A 23,616-nucleotide genomic window follows, 5' to 3' on the forward strand; every position below is an offset into this window, starting at 1 on the left:
CTGGTTCTTTCTTTTTGACTGGAACACTGAGAAGCCTTTTGGCAGATTCTATAAATTGAGAAACAAAAGGTGAATTACATGGGTCGGGTTGGCCCGCTAAATCATGAAACCACTTAAGCCCGTAGTGAACTTCATCAATAATACTACAAGAAACCGATTCATAAATCAGACTAAGAAAAAACAAAGAAACATAAATACTAGAAGCGGGAAAAATTTTAATCTCTTTGAACTGAGAAGCCCACTTCCTCCATGAATTGAAACCTCTTTCATATTTCTTGGCGGTGTTAGCACTTTTGCTCTTTAGCAGCACTTCAGGGAGATCCTGACTTAATCTCTTAAGGCGACTGTCTTCCACATGTTGAAAACTAGGCTGCAAAGCCCCTCTGACAAAACCGGTGAGAACAACGATAACATTGCAAAAATAAATATATAACTTGCAATATAAAAGTTCTTTACAACTCTGCATAACGCCACTCGGCGACAATTGAATCAATGAAGTAGAAAACAAGCCACTTGGCAAACTAGTTTCATTCGAAACACAGTCATGAAACAAGCTAATAAAAACTCTCTGAGCTCCTAAGGATAGTCGTTGACCAGTGAGAACATAATCACTGCAATCAGAAGCCACTCGGTATAAAGGCACCATGCCTAAGAATAAGAAACGTAACAGCTAGCGTCAAACCTGACAGCCAGAACTGCACTGTTTAACTTATGAGAGCCAATAAGCGAATCCTTATAACAGCCAAGGGCAAATATCCCCGAGGGATCTGGAAAGTAAATGGACTCAACAACGTATGGTTGATACTGGAGTGGGCTTGCAAATAGAAATGGCCAAAAAGCATTAGACGGCCAGTAAGGGACCACTAAAGTCCCATAGGCGCGGCATGCAAGGAGATGTTGGATAACCCTTGTGATACAATGAACCGGCGGAACGAGCCAATTATTCTCTGCTGTCCACGAAACTGAAAAAGCATCAACAGCTTATGTGCCCGGTACACGAAACCTAGAATTAAATCTAGGGAGATGGGCATTGGATGCATTAGCAAATCTATCAACAGTATGGGGGCCCCATACTAGATCTAAATGGGCAAAAAACCACTGGGTAGTATACCAATCGTCGACATCGATAATGTTGCTAATCTCATCAGCACAAACATTAAGCTCTCTGGGAACCCATTGAGGGACAAACTGAACATGAAAAATCCGACAGAAATCAAAAATCTCAAGCGCGATAGAATGCAATTCTGCGTTAGGACTCCCTATCTCAACTATACGAACAGCCCCTTGATTGTCAGAGTGCCATTTAACTGACTTGCCCTGAACCGAATTCTTGAACGACGTTAAAGCAAAATGTACAGCTTTAAGCTCTCTCCATGTAGAGCTCTTTTTAGCCTCACATGGGCTCCACATACGATGACATACTTCCTCAGTACCAACAAGGAACGCGCCACAGGCTACGTTACTAGCGTCTGAAAAACTAAGCAAAAAAGGCGCCTGGTAAGGCACTATAGCTCTAGAATTAAGACTAACAATATTGTTTTTCCAGAAAAATATTTCTGAAAGACAATCGTTATGATGCCCGACATTGAAAAGGGAATCCCATGAAGATCTGGATTCTATAACCTTGTACAAAAAAAAAACGGGTCTTAAGACGAGTCAAATTACCCAATACTGGTGACATTGACATAACGTGGCCTGCGATCGAGGCACAATCCCGAGCAGTAACATACGGGGCAGATAGAGGGAATTTCTCTATAAGGGCAATGAAATTGGAAATACGCCTGTCGATAATAGAAAACGAACCAGAAAAAAGATTCCAGTTCAAACCCAATCAGACAAGCGACTGCGTAGGCTCCCAAAGTGATTTACTGGAATTCGCAACAAACCCTGCATTACTCAACGATGTCTGAACAAAAAATGAGTGCTCTTTAGTAATTTGCATAGATTCACCGTTACCACACCCGTCATCGAGAAACACAACTATCTTAATGCCACTAAGCCTCCAAAACTTAACAAGCGGCCTGAGGCATTTGGTAAAAATGTACGGGGCCGAACTAAGCCCAAAAGGTAGAACTGTAAAACAAAAATATTAGACAGTACCAGAAAAAACCCAGGAAAATCCTAAAAATGTCTGATGATCTGGGAAAATATCAAAATGGTGATAGCCAGACTTAAGATCAAAACTGAAAAGGAAATCACCCTTGTTGACATATGATAACAAGACCCTCCAATCTTCGCACTTGAACTTTTGCTTCCAAATAGACTGGTTGACATGTCTCAAATCAAGAATAAGCCTTTTCTTGCCTGACGATTGGATTGACACAGAGAGCGGGTTAACAACATGTGGGACAAAAGGCACCTCAACAACCGAGTGATTACCAACTAATTCAGATATAGCCGACTCGACAAAAGACGCATTATCCGAAGCTGACTTATTGTTATTCAAAAACGCCCTGCAAGGGGTACTAATAAAAGGGATGCGATAACCGAACTTAATAGTATCAGTAACAAAGTTATTAGCGCCAATGGTATACCAATAATCAAGCTTAGCCTTAAGTCTGCCCTTGAGTACAGGCAATACAGAATTCTGTTCGTATTCAAATAGATTGCGATCGTAATCGAAATCGACTAATGAACTAGAATCAATCTCTCTTAAAAATTCTGACCGCAGGCGAAACAAATATCACCAGGCTTTGCTTTGCTAACAGACGTATAAGCACGAGAAGTGGAAGCAAAGTTGAAAAGACGCTGGCCAGCAAATGAAGTGGTGGTGGCAGAAGGTTGGCTTTGCTTGACTGCGGACTTCCCTTTCTGCTGTTGACGATCTTTACGTTTGCGAAGGGCTCTCTGCTCTGCACGCCGAATACGCTTCTCGTCCTCCGATCCACTAGCCAATTCGTCAGATAGATACTCGTTAACCAAATCCCAACCAGCGGCGGATTTATCTGCCAATCTGATAAGCTTGTTGCGTTTCTTGATGTCAGAATCCAATTCTTCTAGGCAACTGCGAACGACTTCAAGTTTCCTTTTACCTAGAGCGGTGGAAGCCGATTGAACCTTCTCCGCAAGGCCAGAATTGAAGTAGAACTGCTTTTTGTTCCCTTCAAACTTGAGGGAAATTTTGGACTCTTCTTTCAGCTTCTTAGCAATAGAGTCGCTGTTACTTAAGGAATCTTCCTGGATGTCTCTCTTCAACGCGGTCAACTTCTTGTCAAAATAATCTTTAAAGAAAGCGAACGTCGAGGCTAAATCAGTAGACTGCTCAGACGTAGAAGGCGGAGTAGAAATCTGCTGCGAAGCGTCGCCACGAGGAACCTCGACATTTGGTTCATCGACGTTTTCGGTGTCAGACATAATTTAGAGGGCGAACTGAGTGCGGTCGTATGACTCGAATGAATACAAATCGAGGCCTCAGCATATATATACCCGACGCCCCGCTAATGAAGCATTGTGACAAAGTGTCACAAACACCCAAAAATGAGGTTACGTAACCCATGATGAATACATTTAGTGTTTTAGTATCATCATCATCATCATCATCATCATCATCATCATCAAAAGAAGATAAGCATAACTCACTTTTTCGAAAACCTATTACTTTTTTAATGTTTTAATATTTTATTTAATAATTTTCATTTATTCAAATCATTTATTTATTCAATCACAATCATTTTGTCCTCTTTATTCAAATTACTACGGAGCGCGAACTTTCTAGAGCCCTGCAGCTACTAACAGTGGCTGTTATGCTTGATGTGCAGCTTGCAGCAATAGCAGCATTGGCACCATAGGTATTTTTTTTACCTCTGTTACAACTGTTATTATGTTTTAATTACCAGCATTCAAGGCTGTCTTCACAAGCCTCGGTGAGAGTGGGAGACTGGGTCCAACATCACTCGGCAGTCACTACAGCGGCCAGGATCACGACGGTCAAGTTACTGTGGTCAGCGGTATACAACGATGGATTGTTCCGTACACAGGTGACTACAAAATCGAAGCAGTAGGAGCTACAGGCGGATATGATATACGCAGTAATAGCCGTCGGTATCGAGGAAGAGGTGCTAGAATGATCGGTACCTTTCGGTTATCAAAAGGAGAAACAATTCAGATTCTTGTTGGGCAAGAAGGTGGAACTAATAGGAACGGTGAGACTTCTGGGGGCGGCGGTGGGACCTTTGTAGTGAGAGCAAGCAACACTCCAATGATAATAGCTGGAGGAGGAGGAGGCATTCAAACTGCTTATTCAAGACATACAGAGTGCGATGCCTCTACCTCAACATCAGGGAGAGCTGGGTACAAGTCATGGTCGGGTGGGAGCAGTGGACACGGAGCTAACACAGCTGACAGTAGTTACTCAGGTAAGATTGCATTGTATGGCAGTACACTCAATTTTTGTGTAGACAGATTTTGTCTTTGATTGACTTCCTATAATTAGTCTACCTGCCCATATGCAGCAGTTTATTATGTTTGGGGATTTCCTTGTTTATTTTTGGGAAAACCGTGCTTACTTTGTGACTAGGTAAATTAAAATCGTTGAGCTCAATTGTTTAGCTACAATTTATTTTACACTGAGGGTGTAGTTAGCCGCGTTAAAATGCATTTTTAGTTTGATTGAAGACCATCATATAACCTGGTTCATTTAAAGAAGAGTTAAATGCAGACTTTATAATTATAAATAAAAACCTTTTTTTTTTGGTAATATGTGATTTTATACTCTGTGAAGGAAGCTTCTGTCTCAAGCTAAACTTAGCCTCCTGATTGTCTACATTACTGTCGAAACTCGAAAACTTCATGGCTCCTTTTCTCGCGCGAGGACTTGGGACCAGCCGACGTTAATTTTGCGCCAAGCCCGGCCGATGCCCGAGCTTTTTGTGCCGGTCATAACAAAGACAGTATAGGCCAATCCGCGTGTACCGATTAATGGGCCCGATCAGTAGGTTCAGTCGCATGGGGCAATTTATTATTCGTTACAACTGAATAATCGGGGGGGGGGGGGGGGGGTTCATTTTCAAATAGTTCAAAGGATTAGTCTCTAAAGGAACTGCGGTGCTACGTCGGTGGGGGAGTAGAAAGAAATGTTTGGTTTTATCAACCGAGTTAATAAGGTGATTTTGCCATCATAAAGAGATTCGAGTGTTGACGTTTCTACTTTTAGGCTTTCGTCGGATTCGCTCTGACGAACAGGTAACGCTCGAAACGTCAGCACGCGAATTTCTTGACGGTCGCCAAATCACCTTATTAACTCTGTTGATAAAACCAAACATTCGTAAGTTCTATTTCTGTTTGTAGAGCGTGGGATAAAATCGGCTTGATTCAACAATATCTGTAGCTCTGCCACAGATTTTTATAACTGGGGCCAATTTTCGTCCGCTTACTCATTTTATTTGTGAAATTCGGCCAATGAAAAGTTACTTGTCAATTATTTTTACCTCTACGGGAACCGGAAACCGTTTAAGAAAAGTCTCTGGCACCCAGGACGCCCAGAATACTCCGTAACAAGCCGTAACACACAATTTCTACCATGGCAACTACCCCCCCGCCCTCCCCACCCCCAATGTAACCAAGCTATTATTATTGTTAAAGAAGAAAAAGAAACTTTCTTGACGTTCCGCCAGTTTTACAAACAATTATCAACAATTGGATAAAATAGACTTAATAGTAGAAGGAAGCCATGAATTTTAGTATTAGCCGAGCGTCCATAGGATTTCAATTTTCTCATCTAAGGTGGTCTTCTACTCAAAAAAGTGAAGTTAGGTTGGAAAGCCACTTTTTTAAAAATAGCAAAATTGTAACCTTTAAACACTTGGGAATGCTGTCTTGAAATAATCTTACTCGATTTCCAGCATTAAAGCAGCGAGATTTAAGGAATCTAATCAGCAGTATGCAACTTTTTCCATAGCAACGGCCATAGCAACAGTTGTTTACCTTTATTAAATGATCACAAACAAGCGTCAATAAGAACATTCTCCCCCACGCCTCTCTGTGAAATGACATCTGGTACTACTGCGGAGAAAAACCTGACTGAGGAGAAAGTCCTGAGGTCAGCGTTTTAACCGACAAAACATGACCGAAATCGTACAGAAACGATGGATTTTGCATTAAATTACCGTTCAGCTTGTATTTTAGTGTGGCAACTTGAATTTGACAAACGTTTTAGGATAATGAGCGACGGATGAGCTGTCTAGAATCCGTTCCCTTATCCTTAAGAAATCCTTACCCTCTTTTTTATTTCCTTCTACCTCACTTTCTGAGAAAAAATAATAAAATAAATTCTAAAGAGGCCAAGCTGCTTAATTTTCGAGGTTTATGGCCTAAAAATATTCATCAGTGGACAGATCTAAGTTGATTTCATACTTATCCAACCGTGCGTTAGTTAGATATCGTTCTTGTAATCAACAGCCCTATTTTTTACTTAGAAGGCTGGTTAATCATTAACTATTATGACATGTGACCTGATAAGACTCATTTTGAAGCCAGGGCGTGAATCCCTATAAAGTGATGGTAAACGTTTCCGGCAAAGTTCTTTTCTAAAGAAATTAACTCTTTGAGTGGAAGACCACCTTAAGGACGGGATCACATACATTCCAGCCATTGCAAGCTAAAGCGTATTGTTTAGCTCAGTAAGGTTAGTCAGGAACAACGAAAGACACAAAGAAGTTGGAATATTTTAGGTTTGGGCATGTTGCCTTCTATATCGTCTTTAAAAAATGCATTTTCTAGGTAAGCCTTGAAAAAGTTAAGTATGATTCGAGAAACCACATGCTAGTGAGGGATATTGTGTTACTGGAATCATCCACCAAGAATTAGCGCGTCCGTTACGTTTAAGCATGAGTATTGGCTTTTGTGTTGTCAGATTATGTTTTTCGTGGACAAAGATTCACCCAAACAGTAAGTTACAGAGACGCGGCTGCTTGAGAGAAACATATACCTCTATCCGCGAAATCAAAGCAAAGTAATCACTCTGGCCGGCCAATCACAACAAATACAAACCACACAATGAAGCAATAAGAATTCAAATTAATGTACTTAAATGGCGTCATGAGCGAGAAAACGTGTGCACGATACACCATTGGGTTTTGGTTTAAGGTTAGGTTTGGCGTAAATTTTGTTCGCCCAATAACCTAGCTGAGCGAGTCACCAAACCAAAGGAAACGGGAATTTACTTAGTGTAACTCATAATTGACAAGCTCTATTAACCTGATCTTAATTAACTAATCACGTTTCAGGAAAAAAAGTCATCCTGTGTAACATCATAAAAAGTAATTACCCTAGTCATCTTCTTAAAATATCGTTTATTTAATTAATTATTTTTTTTTTTAGAAATAACTGTGTCCATTCTTCCTTTTAGGTGGTGGTGGTGGTGGTTTTTACTCCAGTGGAAGAAGTTCAACACAGTTCGGTGGTACCATGGGTACTGGCGGAGAAGGCGGCAAAGGATTTCTTCAGGGTGGAGTGGGTGGAAGAGCCAAGCATTACAATGCTGTTGGAGGGTTTGGAGGAGGAGGTGGTGCTTACGGATTTGGTGGTGGTGGAGGAGGCGGCGGAGGCTACTCTGGATGAAGTAGCGGGAATGGTGGATATGACTCTTGTGGGGGAGGGGGGGGATCTTACAATGCAGGAAAAAAACAACAGAACGAATGTTGCTATAACACAGCTGGACATGGTCAGGTGATAATAACATTGATCTAGATGGTGCATGCTCAGTAAGTCGAATTAAGAGCCCAAAATATGCATTTAAAATGCAACCATGCCCATTTTTGTAGACATAATACAACAATATTATATAAAAAGCGTTGCTGTAGCTTTTTCTTGTAATGAGTTACCCAAATGATTTTATACAAAATAATCAACTGTGAAAAGGTATAACTACTGGAAAGTAACCGGTTTGTAATATACAAGTGTGTTGTCGATTGTTCCTGTGATAGCGATGTATCGTTAGGCAACAAAGGCAATGGAGATCGTTTTAGAATGTTGAAAGGAATTCGTGTGACTGATGAAGAGCACCAAAGGATATAAGAAATCTGGCTAAACGAGGAACCGTCTGAGAGAGCGAATTTCCGTAAGGAAAAGAATTTGGCGGAAGCAGGTTATCACGACAAATGAAGCGTAATAACTACGATATTTTCTTCATCTTTTGATAACGAAATAACTAGATTTTATGTTACTAATTAGTTTTAGTTTCTAGTTTGCTTTACTGTGTTTACGACTTGCACCCATTTGCTGATCAATCAGTTGGTAATGAAAAATAGTCAAGACTTGTTCGGAAGGGAAATCGACTCATGGTTGGTTCATGCAATATTTGCGTTTTTAAACATAGTTAAAGTAAAATAGTTTGTTTCATATTGACCTAGCCGTTTCAATTAAAATATTACTTTACTCAGAAGGTAGAAATAAATAATCTATTTCCCTTGTTTTCCGTTTTCCTATCCTTCAGAGCCTAATTGAAAAATCACCATATCAGCTTTTGTTCCAATTTGACTTTGAGAAATTGATTGGACAGTTTTTATAATCATTAGCAATAAAAAAAAAATAAATAAATAAAAAAATAAAAATAACCAGAACTGGAACGCTCTCCCAGACGGCATTAGGAACATTTCCAATTTTTTAGTTTTTAGACGTCTTATTAGAAACATGTAGACTCTTTTATCGATCTTACCCTTTTTACTCCTTATTTTTAGATAGCTATATTTGTATTTTCTTTTTTTGTATTCTTACGTTAGATTTATGCAGGGCCTCACTGAAAACCACATTTTGTGACGTGGGCTCCCTGTTGAAAGATCTTATTTATTATTATTATTATTAAAAGCGCCACCATTTTGTTAGTGTAAATAAACCATATTCCCTTGTTTGCTTATTCTGTGTCAACAATGCAAAAAATCTACTACTACTACTAGGACCCCGTGATCGAATTTTCGTTATTTTTAAATATTATTGGCTATATCTTTGAAAAGAATAGCAATGACAATATCAGCAAAATTTCCAAACGTCAGGACCCTAACGTTTAAGATTGGCTGCCATGGTGGCTTGAATTTTTTCGAATTTTAAAGAATGTGAACTAAATATTTGCTCAATCTTGCCAGCAACTGTTTTTCCACACAATTTTTGAACATCCAAGACATCATAAAAACTGAGTTTTAAAGCCAAAGGCTTCAAACTCGTCCACTTTGCTAAATCTGAAATGTTATTTTTATTTCACATATTCTTAAAGTTGTACCTCATAAATAAGTGAAGAGTAGGTCACATGACGTGACGTATCTCTAAAGGGCCTATACCTGTGTCAGGTCAGAGTTCAGTGGGAAACGGAATGACAAGTACGGAGGAATATTAAACGACAAAACATAGAGAAAAGCAACGCAACGCAAAAGCAAACAGCTCGTCCTTAAGAAAAGTTGGCCTGTCGTTGTTTTTTAGTTTTATAAAACAGAAAGGCGTCCTATAACTGTCTTATTTGCGTTATTCATTTGGCGGTGAGTGTATACAAGAATTTCATCAAACAATCACCCTGGCGCTAATTTCAAATTTCACATTTTGTCCTTTGAAGGAAACAGGCTTAAGTTGACGACAATAGACCATTTCCACGATGGCGTCATTTACTTCAACTACCAGAATCGTTCTCTTTGTTGTTCTCTGTTGCAAATTCAGTAGGAATATTGTTACCTCAATTTAACTAACAAAGGAAAAACGAAGAGGAATTTGTTAGTTGTAGTAAGGTAATTAAGCTCATCGTAAAAATTGCCTATCATTCAATTTATTGGTGGCGGATAATTGCTATTTTAGTTTTCATGAAACCAAGGGGCTGAAGGGGCGCTTATTCAAGGATGCATGACATACAGCATGAACTTGGGTAGGCCAAGTTGACGTGCATACCAAGAGAGGATGAAAGCTCACACTTTCTTGACAAGAGAGGAAACAATCCAAGTTTTACGCACCTTTTTTAAACATTTTTCCTCTCTTGTGCGTTCTCTCTTGTGCATACTTATTATTTAATTACAAATTAATGTAAGGAAATAGCCATCAGTGGCTTCATTTATAATTATGTTTCAGACTCATCTCTCTAAGGAGGTTTAAAGGACGGCGCCTACTAATACCGAAGTATTTTTGTGCGGTTTATGACTATGCGAGAAAAGCAGATTTTAGCAAAGGCTGCATTTCAGAGAGATAATTAAGCAACAATTATTTTAAAAAGCGGCAAAATACAAAGCAGTGTATGGCATTTTTTTTTCCAAATTGAAGCTTTATTATCGCTGAAAAATGTATGGTTACGCCTAATTATTTTTTTGATACTAAGAGCACTTGCAAACTTCTGCTTTCTCGTCATAGTTTTAAACCGCGCAAAAATATTCCGGTATTATTTAGCACCACCTATAGGAAACCCGAGAATCACGAGATGCGCAAACGTATGCGCAGTAACAATAGTAGGCACCGTCCTTAATTTTTTAAAATTTTATCATATTAATCTGTTATTTTAAGTAGTCTTTTTTATTTTAATGCTTGTTCTGTTACTTATTGTTAAGTGCCATGGACAATAAGTGGACTGTTGGCGCTTTTTAAATGTGAATTATTTTCATTAATTATTATTTTGCTAATGGAAAGTGTTAAACTAAAGCCAAATTTAACAAAATAAATTATGAAAAATAGCGTTTTATTGCAGCAAAAATGTTGCTTGCTTTCTCTGACTAGAATGATAATTAACAAAACAAATAAGCGAAAAGTTACGACGCTTTCATATCATCCTAATTTCATTTTTAAGTACATAATACACAAAACAACGATTTCAGTCTTTTTAGATACCAAAGAGGGTGAGTGATAATTGAAATTTTGGCAGTTTAGAGTTAATTAACTTTATTTTTATTCAGGTTTCTCTTCTATGGACTGATGTCAGGATAACATTAAAACGCCGTATGTTATCGTCTTTTCTATTGTTAAATATCTGTCTAAAGCCATTTTGTTTAGAATTTCAAGAGAATTGTAAAAGATAGAAAACTGGAAACCAAATTTTAAAAAATTGATTTACATTTCGCGGCAGTTTCCTATCAACAAAAAGGGTGCGCATGCGCACCCGTCAGACGTTTGACCACTGGGCTCAAGCGTAAAGCCTTCCGCTCACCAGTCGGATAGTGAAATTACTAAGCAACAGGCGAAGGTAAATGTACCCTATATTTTCCCGTGTATCATGCATAGTTATCGCATCCTACAGGAGAGCGGTACGTCTTACCGAGTATGTAAGTCTGGCTCCTGTTCCACACATTTGTTGCCGTTCCGTGTCTTTTACATGTTATTCACTTTAGTTTAGCTTTTCAAAGCGAACAAAGAAAATTTTGATGTTGTTCTACCACTGGGTTTCTCCTCGGAAAGTAACTTTTCGATACCCTTTTCCAGACCTGGGCTCTAGAATCCACACCCGTTTCAATCTTTAACATTCACACAAATTTTCAAACCAAAACGGCTCAAAAAAGCGTACGTTTTTGCGCCGCCGCATATACATATAGCAAGTAAAGGGGAGTATGTCCCCGGCCCCCTTGACGGAGCCCATCTGTAGTAACTTCGTCCCGGAGAAAGTTGTTTACTTCACTTGCGAGGATGAAGTGATAACATAAAGTATGTATGCCCTTGTCAACTCTCCTGGTACAAAAACCTTTCACGGCTTAGAGTTCCCCCCATATTATCCGAATTAACGTGGGATAGATAATATGAAAAATATTTTAAAGCGCATTTTTGCTGGTGTTTCCTTGTTTCCAGTGATTTCTAAAAGGTTGAATTCAAATCGGGCGCCATTTCTGCCGCGTACTAGCCGTTTCGCTGGAATGTCATGAAAAACTCACGGTCAAACTTAGGTATGAGTACTAAAATTTGCCTGAAAGGTGGGGTCCACGTGAAACCTTTGGCTGGCAACAAAAAACACACACCTCTTCACAGGAAAGTGTTTGTACCAGCCAGAGACGTTTCTTGCGTCAAGTGCGGCTGGCTAGTACAAAACTGCAATTACCCGGGAGGGGGTGGGTGAGTTTGTAGGTTAGTCCGCGGCAGAAATGGCGCCCGATTTGAATTCAACTTTGTTTTCAACGAAGGCCTGTGTCTCAATAAATAAACATCTCCGAGAGTGAGTTGCTCAGGAAGGACGGCACATCATCGTTCTTCGGTGGGACATCGGTGGAATGGCGGAAAATCATGACCCCAAATCCGAGTGCTAATAGATGAACGGGCAATGACGGAACAGAGCAAAGGCATTAAATCACCTCAAATCCTAAAAGACGGAGCGGCGAAAAATATCCCCAAATAATCTATAAATATTAGACACATCACATCAAGGAAAATATTTGCAACGAAAAATCGCCCAAATGCAAAAAGCCACAGAATCGCTCCCCTTCCCCTACCACTGCCGAAAAAAAAGGAAAAGGATAAATACCTGCTTCTTGTTGTTGTTGCAGAAAAAGTTGTTGTCCTTAAGATTTCAACTGCTGAGCACTTATTTTCGTATAGCATTCGCATAATACACATGGTCGAACAAAGTGAAACAATCTTCCATTCGTGTGTGTAAGTGAGAGAGATCTAAATTAAGCTCACCCACCCTGTTTTTTTTGCGTGTTTATTTTTTTTTCTCATGGATATATCTGCCCCGGAAATTAAATCAATGCTCAAAAATCATTTTTGCGTGCAATGTATAATATTATGTTTGTTTCTATTTAGTTTGTTAGAGATATTGTAACTGGGAAGATCTGCATCCAGCGGACTGTAGTTATTTCTCATCCATTGCCATGGCAATCAACCACAATAAAAAAATTAATTGACGCTCTTTAATCCGTCGTTCCATCTTTAAGCATTTGGAGTGATTTTCCGACATTCCACCGTTCCATTGTTCCACCGTTTCGGCGTTTAGGGTCGCCCCGTGAAGGGTAACCATGATTGTGAATTTATAGACTATCTGTTTTCATGACCTTGAGCAATAAGACAATAGACGTGTTATTACATATAAATTGAAAGTCAACAAGATAGCTTTCCGTCAAACGGTCAAACATACGTTTTGGTTGGATATAGCTGGTCTACGAGGAAATGCCTTCGAAACAAATACCATCCTAAACAACGCTGTCATCACGACACGGAAACGTCGTTTAATTTGTTCGTTAGGCTTTGCGTGTTTTGGGTTTTAACTACTTACAGAACCTATCTGCTAGAAATACCATTGGCACGACCTTGGATCGGATAAATGCGTCAAGTCTGGAAACCAAGTAAACTGAGACGTAAGACGGTGGGTGTTTATTAATCAGTTTTTAAAGGTGAGAGGAGGAGAGGGGGGTGGGGTGCTCACACTTGGCATGGGTAGGTACCTTTTTCGAACCTGAAGGCTTATCTTTACTCCCAAAACCGACCACCTCTTCTCCCCCACCCACACAACACTCCTAGGTTTTCGATTACCCCTTAGGTAACTGTTGGCATTTTACCACTGCATGCTCTGACAGGTAAAAATGTTCAACACGTACTGCCATTGATATAATATCCATAAAGGGAAGCTTTATCTTCAGTTGATGCAAGATGTCTGAAGAGTACCATCTCCCGTTGCGGTTTTGCCGTATTCTATTCACCCTGGTGCTGTTAGCGCAAAGCACTGAAGGTACCTGCAATCAACTTGTGTCTTTTTTGTTCTATGATAGGATATTTTGTTATCAGATTGTTAATTGGTTTTTTAATTCGTTGTCAAACTGGCCTTCCACAGATCGGCAAAAATTTGGGGGTGGGGCGCAGTCGTGTCCAAACATGCAGGAAACTACTACACAAAACAATTTCATCCATTTTACCCTAGGTCTAAGCATTGTATTTGCCTCTTTGATAATGAAATGATGATCCTTGGCTACAGCGTATAAGGCCTTTAATTTCCAGCTGGTGAGTTTGACAAAGATTTAGGTTTGGGTCGCAGATTAATGGAGGAAACTACACTTGAATAATTGCGCAAAATGTAACTGATACGCATTTTAGCGAGAGACAAAAGACCAAACACAAACCGCCATTACTGAACTTATTTCCTTTTCTTTCTTTATCCCCAGCGGTTAAATTCAAGACAGGAAAAGTCAACGTGACAACAGCCAACCCAGGACTATTTGCTTGCCACAAGGTCTCTTTCGCGCAGCCTTTTGGCGGAAAGGAAGTTAAAGTGTTCGCGTCATTTGGGCATTCAGTCAAAAACCCATTTCGTGGTAATGGTGCTGCAATTTGGGTGGGATCGGAGGATACAAATCAATTCACAACCTGTATTTCCGAATACGGTGACGGTTCCAATGGAACTGCGGAAGTGAACTGGATCGCGGTCCAATCTGTTCCTTCTGGGGCTCAAGTAGGAACTACTGCATTGAACTCTTGGACAACTGGAACACAGTGCAAAAAGATTGACTTCCCACAGGTTAGTCCAAGTTTCTGATCAAAATTTTAATTTCAGTTACCAAAAGAAAAAGGGAAACTAAAACAGCTTCTAGAGTGATATGACAAGGATCAACTTCCAGAGGGCTAGATTTATCGGCAATTGTTGAATGAATGAATAAATGAATGAATGAATGAATGAATGAATGAATGAATGAATGAATGAATGAATGAATGAATGAATGAATGAATGAATGAATGAATGATGATAAACTTTAATGAGGATGCCAACTTCACTGATAAAAAAATAGTGATTTACAGAAGGGTCCTCTAATCAGACGGGCAAGAAAAGATCATTTAAAACAATTAAAACAAAATGAAAGGGTGGAGGATTTTTTCCCTGGAGACAAGTGCGTGGAAAGTAACGGCAATTTCTTGTCGGCTGTTCAACACCGGAATGGAGGCTACTACTTGGAATTTGTGGTGGGGGGCGTGTGTAGTTCGGTTCTACAAACCCAGACCCTATTTGAAACAAAAATACGTAATTTTCCCTTTTCAGTCCTGTTCTCTAAAATTCATACCATTTTCACATTTGTTCTTTTGAATCCATACCCGTGTTATGAATTATATAGGTTGAGCAATCGCCAGACATGTTTCCGAGAGTCTTGGGGGCAAACTCCTGACTCTAAATATAAAATGTCCGACGACAGAAGCGAAATTTCAGATTTCATTTTGTTTCACCGAAATGTCCCCTTTTGGTGAACTATTTTCAAACATCACAAACGGGGAAATTTTGCAACGTTAGCAAGCTCGCACACAACAAAGAGAACTACTCCCCTTATTCTATCCCACGTGAAAGTGAACGTTTCTATCATCTTTCTTTTGTAAAATAAAAAAAATCATGTCCAAAAATTCGTATTTTTAATGTGCTACAAGACTAGTTGAAGATAACGACCTTCGAGGTTAGAAGTCAAATTGAAATTAGAGTCCATTTCTACATCTGTCCAAACATATTTTTTCTGGAGAATAAATAAGCTTAATCCTTCCTTTTCACTCCCTCAAAGTGGCATTTTTGTTTTGGCCCAAAAATCCAGAATAAAAGGTGGCAGGGTATCAGTTGAGTTGGTTCGATAGGCTCGCTGTCACGATAACCGTCACGTAAACCACAAATCCATTAACCTAAAGTCAACATTTTTTGTTCTCAACGACAAATTTCAAAGGCAAATATTTAATAGTTCAGTTGCTTTACAATACCACTTCATAATTCAAAGTTTGAAGTACCACAGTGGGTCAGTTTCTAATATACACAGTGGGTCAGTTTCTAATATTTATACTGTGGTACTCAATCTACATAATATATTTTGCTGCCAGATTTTAAGCGCCCGTCATAACAGTAGATGACAGACATCAACAAAAGGCCTTATCTCGGTTTTCGACGCCATTTTGACGAGTAGGCAAACACGTCTTGTGATAACAGGGATTGTATTGAAATCCGATGTCAAATAATTTTCTTAAAACATCGCTTATATTTCATCACTTATATTTCAATTTGACATCTTACCCTCGAAGGTCGCTTTCTTCAAATAGTCAATAGACACACACACACAAGATAAAAAGCGAATTGCGACATGATTATTATACTTTACGAAAGACGATAGAAACATTTATTTTCAGGAAGGTTAGAATAACTGAGTAATTCTCATTTTGATTCTAGAGGTGGAAGGGAAGGGGGGGGGGGGGGGGAGGGGAAGGGGCTGAAGCGAGCGTGTAGCCGTAAATTCAACTTTTCTAATTTTTAGAAAAACGAAAGAGCGGCGGAACTTTTAATTGTGATTTTTAAAAATAATTCACCAAGGACTACACTTCGTCTCTTCAGCCAGCCGGGCGCCTCAGTTCTAGCGACTGCCCTGTTTTCCTAATCCGGGTCGCTCCGGTCTTCAGTGCCAGCACGTGTTTTTCTAGTCCGCTTTGCTGTGCTATGCTATGTAGAGTAGAACCTCGATATAACGACGCCCGCGGTTTGACGAATGGTATTCTTGAACCCAGTTATATTAAAATGCATGGAAGGAACCCCGATATATGATACAACGAACCCTCGCTACAATCGAAGACATTTTCTTTGTTTTTCCTGATCAGGTTTTGATTTATCTTAGCTAAGAAGTATTTAGAAAACATAGCATAAAATTTGAGAAAAGGAATGATCTTCCCTTGCTGTCGAAAAACGAGGCAGCAAAGAAGGTTCGCGTGCAGGCAGAGACGAGTCATTTTAAACGCGCTGAGCATGCTCGATACAATTCTGACGTTTGAAGATGGCGCACTTTTTGAACAAAGAACTGTTTTTTCTCGATTCGATCTGCTTGGAACTGCTATGTCGCCGGTCAGTTTTGAAGGCAAGAAAAGCGCACACAAGTTGTTCTACTATGTGTTGCTGCTTAATCCATCCGAATAGTTACAAGATCAGCTAGGTTTAAAGAACTCTCTATAAGCGACATTGATTGCGTTAAATAACATCTCCCCTTTTTGAGTTACTAAATAATCAAAAGCTATGAAGTGAAACACAACTGTAGTCAAGTTCGATTCTTTGAAATGTTCTGACACGTCCATTAAAATAAGCTATAGGTTAAACTTGATAGGAGGCTTCATGACTCGTCCAGATCTGGTGGTCTTTGCAGCGTCAGAGTGCCACTTTCACTAACGGAAGCCGCAGGGTGACTTTCCACTGGTTTTGGAGGTGACTTGTCCATCTTGCTGGTGCTTTCCGGGATGGGAACAAGGTGTCGACGATTCCTTGTGATAGGACTGCCACTTTCGGTTTCCACCACGTAGGACCTTGGTGTTTCAGCCTTTTCTGTGACATTTGCAGGTGTTTTCTGATCGAAAGCCCACACATGGTCGCCCAGTTTTAGGGTGGGGAGTTCAGTGCACGGATGACTAGAGTTGTACCGGTTTTTTTTTTTTAAACTTCATCTCTTGCTCATGTTCGCGAACTTTCTCCTGACTGGGCTATGATTGTCTCAGGTGATCGGAGAACATAGGAGCTGTGGTTTGGATCTTTCTCCGGAAGAGACGTTCTGAAGGGCTGTACCCGTTTTCCAATGGTGTCGCTCCATATTAAGGGCATTTTTTCACCGTCTACACGGCACGCCCAGCTTCGCCACTCGCCTGGGGCATCTTTGAGATTGAATTTACGTGCTTGAATGAGTACTTCTCTGCGAACTTATCAAATTCAGTTGAGACGAACTGTGGTCCATTGTCAGATCTCAGTGTCTCTGGAATTCCGTGTCTTGTAAAAATGGACTTAAGTGCGCGTATTGTGTCACTAGACTTCTGGGATGACAGCAAAGGTGAAACTTCTATATAACGTGAGAAGTAGTCCACCACAAGAAGCTAAGGTATATCCGTCCATTCAGGCTAAACAGATCGGTTCCCAGAACTTGCCATGGTCTCTCAGGATGAGGGTATCACCGGAACTCGGTTGGGCTTCCTTTGCTCGATGCATTTGCGGCAGTTCGTGACCATATCTGCCAGCTGTTTGTTCAATCCAGGCCACCAAACTGAGTCCTTGACTCCTCGTTTGCACTTTGCAATTCCTTGGTGTCCTTCGCGAATTCTCTCCAGGATTTCCAGTCTCACACTTGAGGGGATAATAGGTCTAGAGCCTTTGAGAATGATTCCTAGTACAATGGAATTTTACCTCTTGAGCTCCAATACGGGTTAAGCGAATTAGGGAGCTTATGCGTGTCTGGCCATCCTTCCTCGCAGTACTCCATGAGCTTCCTTCATACCGGATCTTCCTTTTGTTGCGCGGAGATTTTTCTCGGACGCTTATTAGAGGCTAGCCTGCGAGCAAGCTCTCTTGGGGGTGGGGGGCGGGAGGGAGAAAGAGGAGAGAGCTTGCAACGATGTCTCAGGAATTTGAATGCCGCCCCCAATACTCCCCGCGGCTCCCTGCTGTCCTAGCTGTCAGAATTTGGCCAATCAGCGCAAACCGGAAACGATAGCAAACGTAAACAAACACGTGAAAGGTACAATGTTATCAGATACACAGGAATCCTTGCTGACAAAAACTATAGTTTCTCTGAACGAGTATGCCTACCGAGTGCCACAAAAATCAGAAAATTTAGTGAAGGATTTTAATCAAATTTTAATTAATTGTGAGCAGACTAAAAGCTGATTGACAAAAAGGTCGAGGTCACAAATGTCGTCCCAAGGGTCAAGCGAATCTTGCCGACTGCAGCGTCAACGCAACAAAACCCCTGGACATAAAAAATGTCGAAAACTTGACACGGTCCGGTCAGGAAAAAAAGAAGCAGTGCAAGAAAATCGGAAGGATCTCAATTTTGCAGCCGGGTCTCCGAGATTCTCAATACCGACAATGTGGTTTCATTGGAACACTCAACTCGTGTGAAATTTGTGATGTTGTGAACAAGTAGCAAAGCAGACGTGAGAGTGCCAGATCAAAAGGAAAACATTGCGCTTCTTTTGCCCTAAAAAACTGGCAGTTTGCTGATAACGCCGTGCCAAAGCACTCAGAATTGAGTCAATGTATTCAGAAAGCTTTAATTTGTGGCGTAAGCTGAAAGATGTTCAATTTTTTTCGGCTGAGCCAAACACCAAACAAAAGCTTAAATTTGGCCGACCTTGACTCTCCATCTGAAATATCGGCAATCGAAGCGGCAGGCATCCCCATTCTTCTTGCTTCTGCGATCAAGTAATCGATAATGATACTTTGCAATGGGCAAACAACTAACATTGTTTGATGTTAGACTTAAGACTTTCAATTGCTGCAAAAGGTTGAAATTATATCAAACTTGTCCCAAATCTCGTAGGTAAAACTGCAAGAACGTCGCTACTTTGAAGTAAAGCATTGGCAGCTTGACTTTGCTTGGATTTTAATTCCAGAGAAAACCCAATTTATTTAGAGAAATTCTCGCAACCTTCACAAAGAGCTGAAATAGAAACACCGCCACCATTTTTGTGTTGTCAACACGACGCACGCGAAGAGCAATGACGTAAGCACCAAATTCAATATCCACCAATAAGCATTTTGCGTTGAAAAATTCAACGCAGAAATGAAAATTCCTGAGACATCGTTGCAAGCTCTCTCCTCTTTCCCCCCTCCCGCCCCCCACCCCAAGAGAGCTTGCTCGCAGGCTAATTAGAGGCGGGCAGCTGAAGCAGGACACTTTCGACATAGAGGTCTATCTCTTCCTTTATCTTCGGAATAGACGTGTACTGGGAGGGTGCTCGTGACAGGGCATCGGCTGCTATCAAATGTTTACCTGGCACATGGGAGATCGTTGAGTCAAACCATAAGAGGCGTATTCGCACTCTTAGTATTCTTGGGGGCATTTCATCGAGGTTCTCGGAGCCAAGTAGCAGGATAAGAGGTTTGTGATCTGTTTCGACATGAAACGTATTACCAACCAAGTAATCTGCTAGTCTCTCGCATGCCCAAGCGGTAGCCAAAGCTTCTTTCACAATCTGAGCATATCGTTGTTCCGTGCTGATTAGTTCTCTTGAGATGAGCGCTACCGGCTCTCAGTTACCATCTGGTTGTTTTTGGGCCAATACAGCTCCAATTCCATACGAAGATGCGTCTGCTGGAACTTTTGTCGCTAAGTGTGGGTCATAGATCACCAGAACTGGTGTTGAAACCAACTGCTGTTTGAATTCTTCAAAGGCATTATTTTGTGCTGTGTCCCTGATAAAGGTAATATCTTTACTGAGTAGGTCTCTCAGAGGCTTGCTGGTCTGAGCTAGGTTGGGTATGTACTTGCCCATTCGGTTTACCATTCCCAGGAATCGCCTAAGTTGCGAGAAATCAGCTGGAGCTTTCATCTGCCTGATTGCATCGACTTACGTAACCCAGGAACGCAACTTTCTCCTTGGCAAATTCGCACTTCTCAAGGTTAAGTGTCACGCCATTCTCCTCTAAACGAGTGAAGACTGCTTCTACACGCTGGTCATGCTGATCGTAAGACTCACCGAACACAAGAATGTCGTCCATTTGACAATCCACATCTTCAAGTCCTGCCAGGATTTCCTGCATGACGTTCTGAAAATGTTCTGGTGCCGAAGAGTTCTAAATGGGAGTCGCTTGTAACAATATCGTCCCCAGGGCGTGATGAAGGTGGTAAGCAATTTCGATATGGAACTCAATTTTCCTGCCAAAACCCAGAGTTGGCATCCAACTTCGTGACAATCTTGGCACCAGCTAGTTTGGCAAACAGTCTGTTCCGTGGTGGGCATTGCGTGATTGTCTCGCCGCACTGCCTTGTTAAGCTGAAAAAAGTCTCCACATACCCTCACCTTGTTATTCTTCTTAGGAACGACAACTACACCATTCTGCAGGTTTGTCCACTCTCTCGATAACGCCCATATCTTCTATTCGCTTCAATGCCGTCTTAACTCTGGGGAGCAGTGGTATGGGGATTCTAGGTGGCGTCGTAAGGTTAATCGGCTGTGCGTTGTCACGAAGCTTTATCTCGTATTCTTCGGGAATACAACCAAGTCCTTTGAAGAGCTTAGGGTGGTCTTCTTCATGTAATCAGTTCCTCTCTGGCGAAAGAACTTCATCTATTTTCGTGATAACTCCAAGCTGTTGACAGGATGTTCGAACCTGAGCAAGGGGCGATCCAAGTCATCCAGAACCGGTAAATCCTCTCGTTCCAGAACTTATTGTTAACCTTTATCAAGGCTTCATACTCTCCGTTGCACTTGAACTTATACCTGCAGGCACCGTACAACTTCTTGGAAGTCTTCAGCAGAAGCGGTTTGTCCGAGAACTCGCAGTAAACATTACTGGTGAATACAATAACGTTGGCGCCAGAATCCAACTGAAATGTCACGCAATGCGTATTGACCATGACGTCGGCGGTCCATGGCTTCTGCTCGTTGGAGGTGACTTCTCCGAGACAATTTCCGTCATCTGAACTAGACCTTTCCGCTACTTCTACTTGACTGATATGGTTCGCTGTATTTCGAGCCCGACAGCATCTCGCGAAGTGACCTTGTTTATAACACTTGTTGCATCTCGCATCTTTGGCTGGGCATGCTTGTCTGTGGTTGTTGTTTTATCAATTCCGCATCTTTCGCATCCGAGCGTTCGTATTCCAGGCTTTCCACTCTTGTTTTCATTCCGCTACAAGTGCTGGGCTGCTTCGGCTTACCAGGCGTCTGTTTTTTTAGCTATTACCTGAGTAGCTGTAAGGCTTGTTATGTTTCCTTGAATCTGGCTGAATCGCACTACTCCTTATTGTGTCTTGATGCTCTCGCTTTGTCTGGCTTGATGAACGGCACTTTCTGGAGTTGAACTTGCATTAATCTCGTTCCTTATGCCAACAGCCAAGTGGTCGCGGATCATTTTCTGTTGCTGTCAAATTATTTTTCTGGTTTTTATATTTCTTTTATAGACTTTGGAGTTTTGTACCGAATTGAAAGTACACTCAATACTCGCTAGTCAATTCCACGTTTTATTCTCTATTGCATTCACTCCACCGATCTCCTCTAAAAGGTCTTGCATAATCACCGTGTCATTTCAGTTATCCGATATCAAGATGTCAATCAATAAAAGATCAGTACTAACGTATGCATAATATAATACGACACTCGACAGTTCCGGTCAGTTTCAGTTTTCAGTAAGTTTACGTTTCTGTGGTCAAACCAATGGATATGTTTGACCACGTACAAGCAACAAAACAATGCATTCAAATATTCCATCTATAGTGCAATGTAGTTAGTTAGCTTTTCTTCGAGCGTGTTCAGGAAAAATTTCAGTTCTAACCAACGTGTCAAGGTCAACACTGTAAAATCCTTAACGCAGACACAGAAGTAAGTCACTTTACTTTATCAATGCTACTGCTTTTAATGCCCATTTTGTATCAGTTTAATGAAGTTTTCACGTTTGTTTCTTAAGTTTGTAATAATTTTATTATTTAGTCTGATTATAGTTTTCGCTGTATTTACTTCTTAGTTTTTCAAAACCGCTTTGTTATCGCCTCGCTACACATCGCCTCACTTCCAAGCATTGTTAACGTATCTACCTCTTCTCTTCAATAAACTTTGTTTGGTCATCTTATCGTCGTGAACCTTTGTTGTGGCAAACCGTTTTCTGTACATGTTTCACGACCGACCTGTGAGTAAAGCCGCCGTTACACGTTGAAACTTTTAGCTGAAACTTGTGTGCAACGGTGAACGAGACCAGTTTCACGAAGTGGTGTTACACGGTGAAACTCTTGTTTTTTCACCACTGCGACCGTTGCGAGCCGTTGCAGAAGTAGAAAGCGGTTCTACTTTTCGTGAAACTTGTCTCGCAACGGAAGTTCGAAAAAGTTTCACGAAACCGACCATGTTACACGGTGCAACGCCTGCTGAAACTTGTTTCGCAGCGCCGTTGCACACAAGTTTCAGCTAAAAGTTTCAACGTGTAACGGCGGCTTAACGATCTGCACTCACAATCATTTCGCAAAATTCTAGCCTTCGATATGTGAATTTTAGAGCGTGCCATTTAACGCAACGTTCAAATCGCTTGGTTCGTCTCAATTTCATTGAAGCACCCTAACGAAACGTAACGTCTATATGACATCGAACGAAAGCACGTGCACAAAGGAACATTGATTAAAACTGCCGACGTCACGCTTCGAAATACCGATGACAAAGCGGAACTCGAGAACGATGAATTAGAAGATTAAGAGATATCAAAAACATTCGCCGAAAACGCTGAAAACGCCGACAACGATCTGCACGGATAATCTAGTAGGATTAGAAAATTAACAGAGAAAGGTGAATAAAAAAACGTTCGGCGACTAAAACAAAAAACAAACGAACGCTTTATCGGCGGTTACCCGCAAAAGAATAATAAACAATGAACAATGAGAACAACCTGGAGGTCGAGAAGTATCAGTTAACGGAACTGGACAGATTATGTCAACGCTTTGAAGATTATCAAAACGAGTACCTTTAGGCGCTGACATCGCCGGAAGATAAAGAAGAAGTCTGGGCGCATTTTGGGTCAAAAAAAGTGACATTTTCGAGTACCACAAAATGGAAGTTAATTGAATAACTGCGTGTGAACAACGCCTCAGCGATTAATATGATAACCTTTCCTGTCGTCATTCACACAAGTCACGTTCCTCAATAATCTCTTGTCGCGAGAAAAAGAGAAGGCCAAAGCTGAAGAATTAATTGCAGCACGCTCCATGCTAAAACAGAGACTTGAATTTAAGGTTGCTGAGGAAGAATACCGTCGTGACCTAGAAATTGCTAAAG

At 40.8% G+C, this 23,616-nt stretch overlaps 3 protein-coding genes across 3 annotated transcripts in view; 2 read left to right on the forward strand and 1 right to left on the reverse strand.

Moving 5' to 3' along the window:
* The window catches only part of LOC146483419 (uncharacterized), a 22,995-nt gene extending 14,197 nt beyond the window's left edge, over nt 1–8,798 (forward strand). The window contains exons 5-6 of the mRNA XM_085105667.1: nt 3,837–4,355; nt 7,346–8,798. Coding sequence (XP_084961793.1) covers nt 3,837–4,355; nt 7,346–7,557 — 731 coding nt within the window. The 3' untranslated portion in view covers nt 7,558–8,798. The remainder of the gene's footprint in view (nt 1–3,836; nt 4,356–7,345) is intronic.
* Nucleotides 2,653–3,482, reverse strand: LOC146483420 (uncharacterized). Its single transcript, XM_085105581.1, has one exon. It carries the CDS (start codon nt 3,352–3,354, stop codon nt 2,653–2,655), a length of 702 nt encoding a protein of 233 aa, XP_084961707.1. The 5' UTR covers nt 3,355–3,482.
* A 4,631-nt stretch (nt 8,799–13,429) lies between the features above and the next one.
* The window catches only part of LOC146483421 (uncharacterized), a 203,206-nt gene continuing 193,019 nt past the window's right edge, over nt 13,430–23,616 (forward strand). The window contains exons 1-2 of the mRNA XM_085105653.1: nt 13,430–13,606; nt 14,037–14,389. Coding sequence (XP_084961779.1) covers nt 13,528–13,606; nt 14,037–14,389 — 432 coding nt within the window. The 5' untranslated portion in view covers nt 13,430–13,527. The remainder of the gene's footprint in view (nt 13,607–14,036; nt 14,390–23,616) is intronic.

This window comes from Pavona decussata, unplaced genomic scaffold, assembly GCF_977016875.1.
Source record: "Pavona decussata unplaced genomic scaffold, jaPavDecu1.1 SCAFFOLD_38, whole genome shotgun sequence".
In the NCBI taxonomy this organism is placed as follows: Eukaryota; Metazoa; Cnidaria; class Anthozoa; order Scleractinia; family Agariciidae; genus Pavona; species Pavona decussata.

Excerpts from the sequence above, each read along its gene's own strand:
- LOC146483420 (XM_085105581.1), bottom strand. The coding sequence starts at position 3,354 with ATGTCTGACACCGAAAACGTCGATGAACCAAATGTCGAGGTTCCTCGT.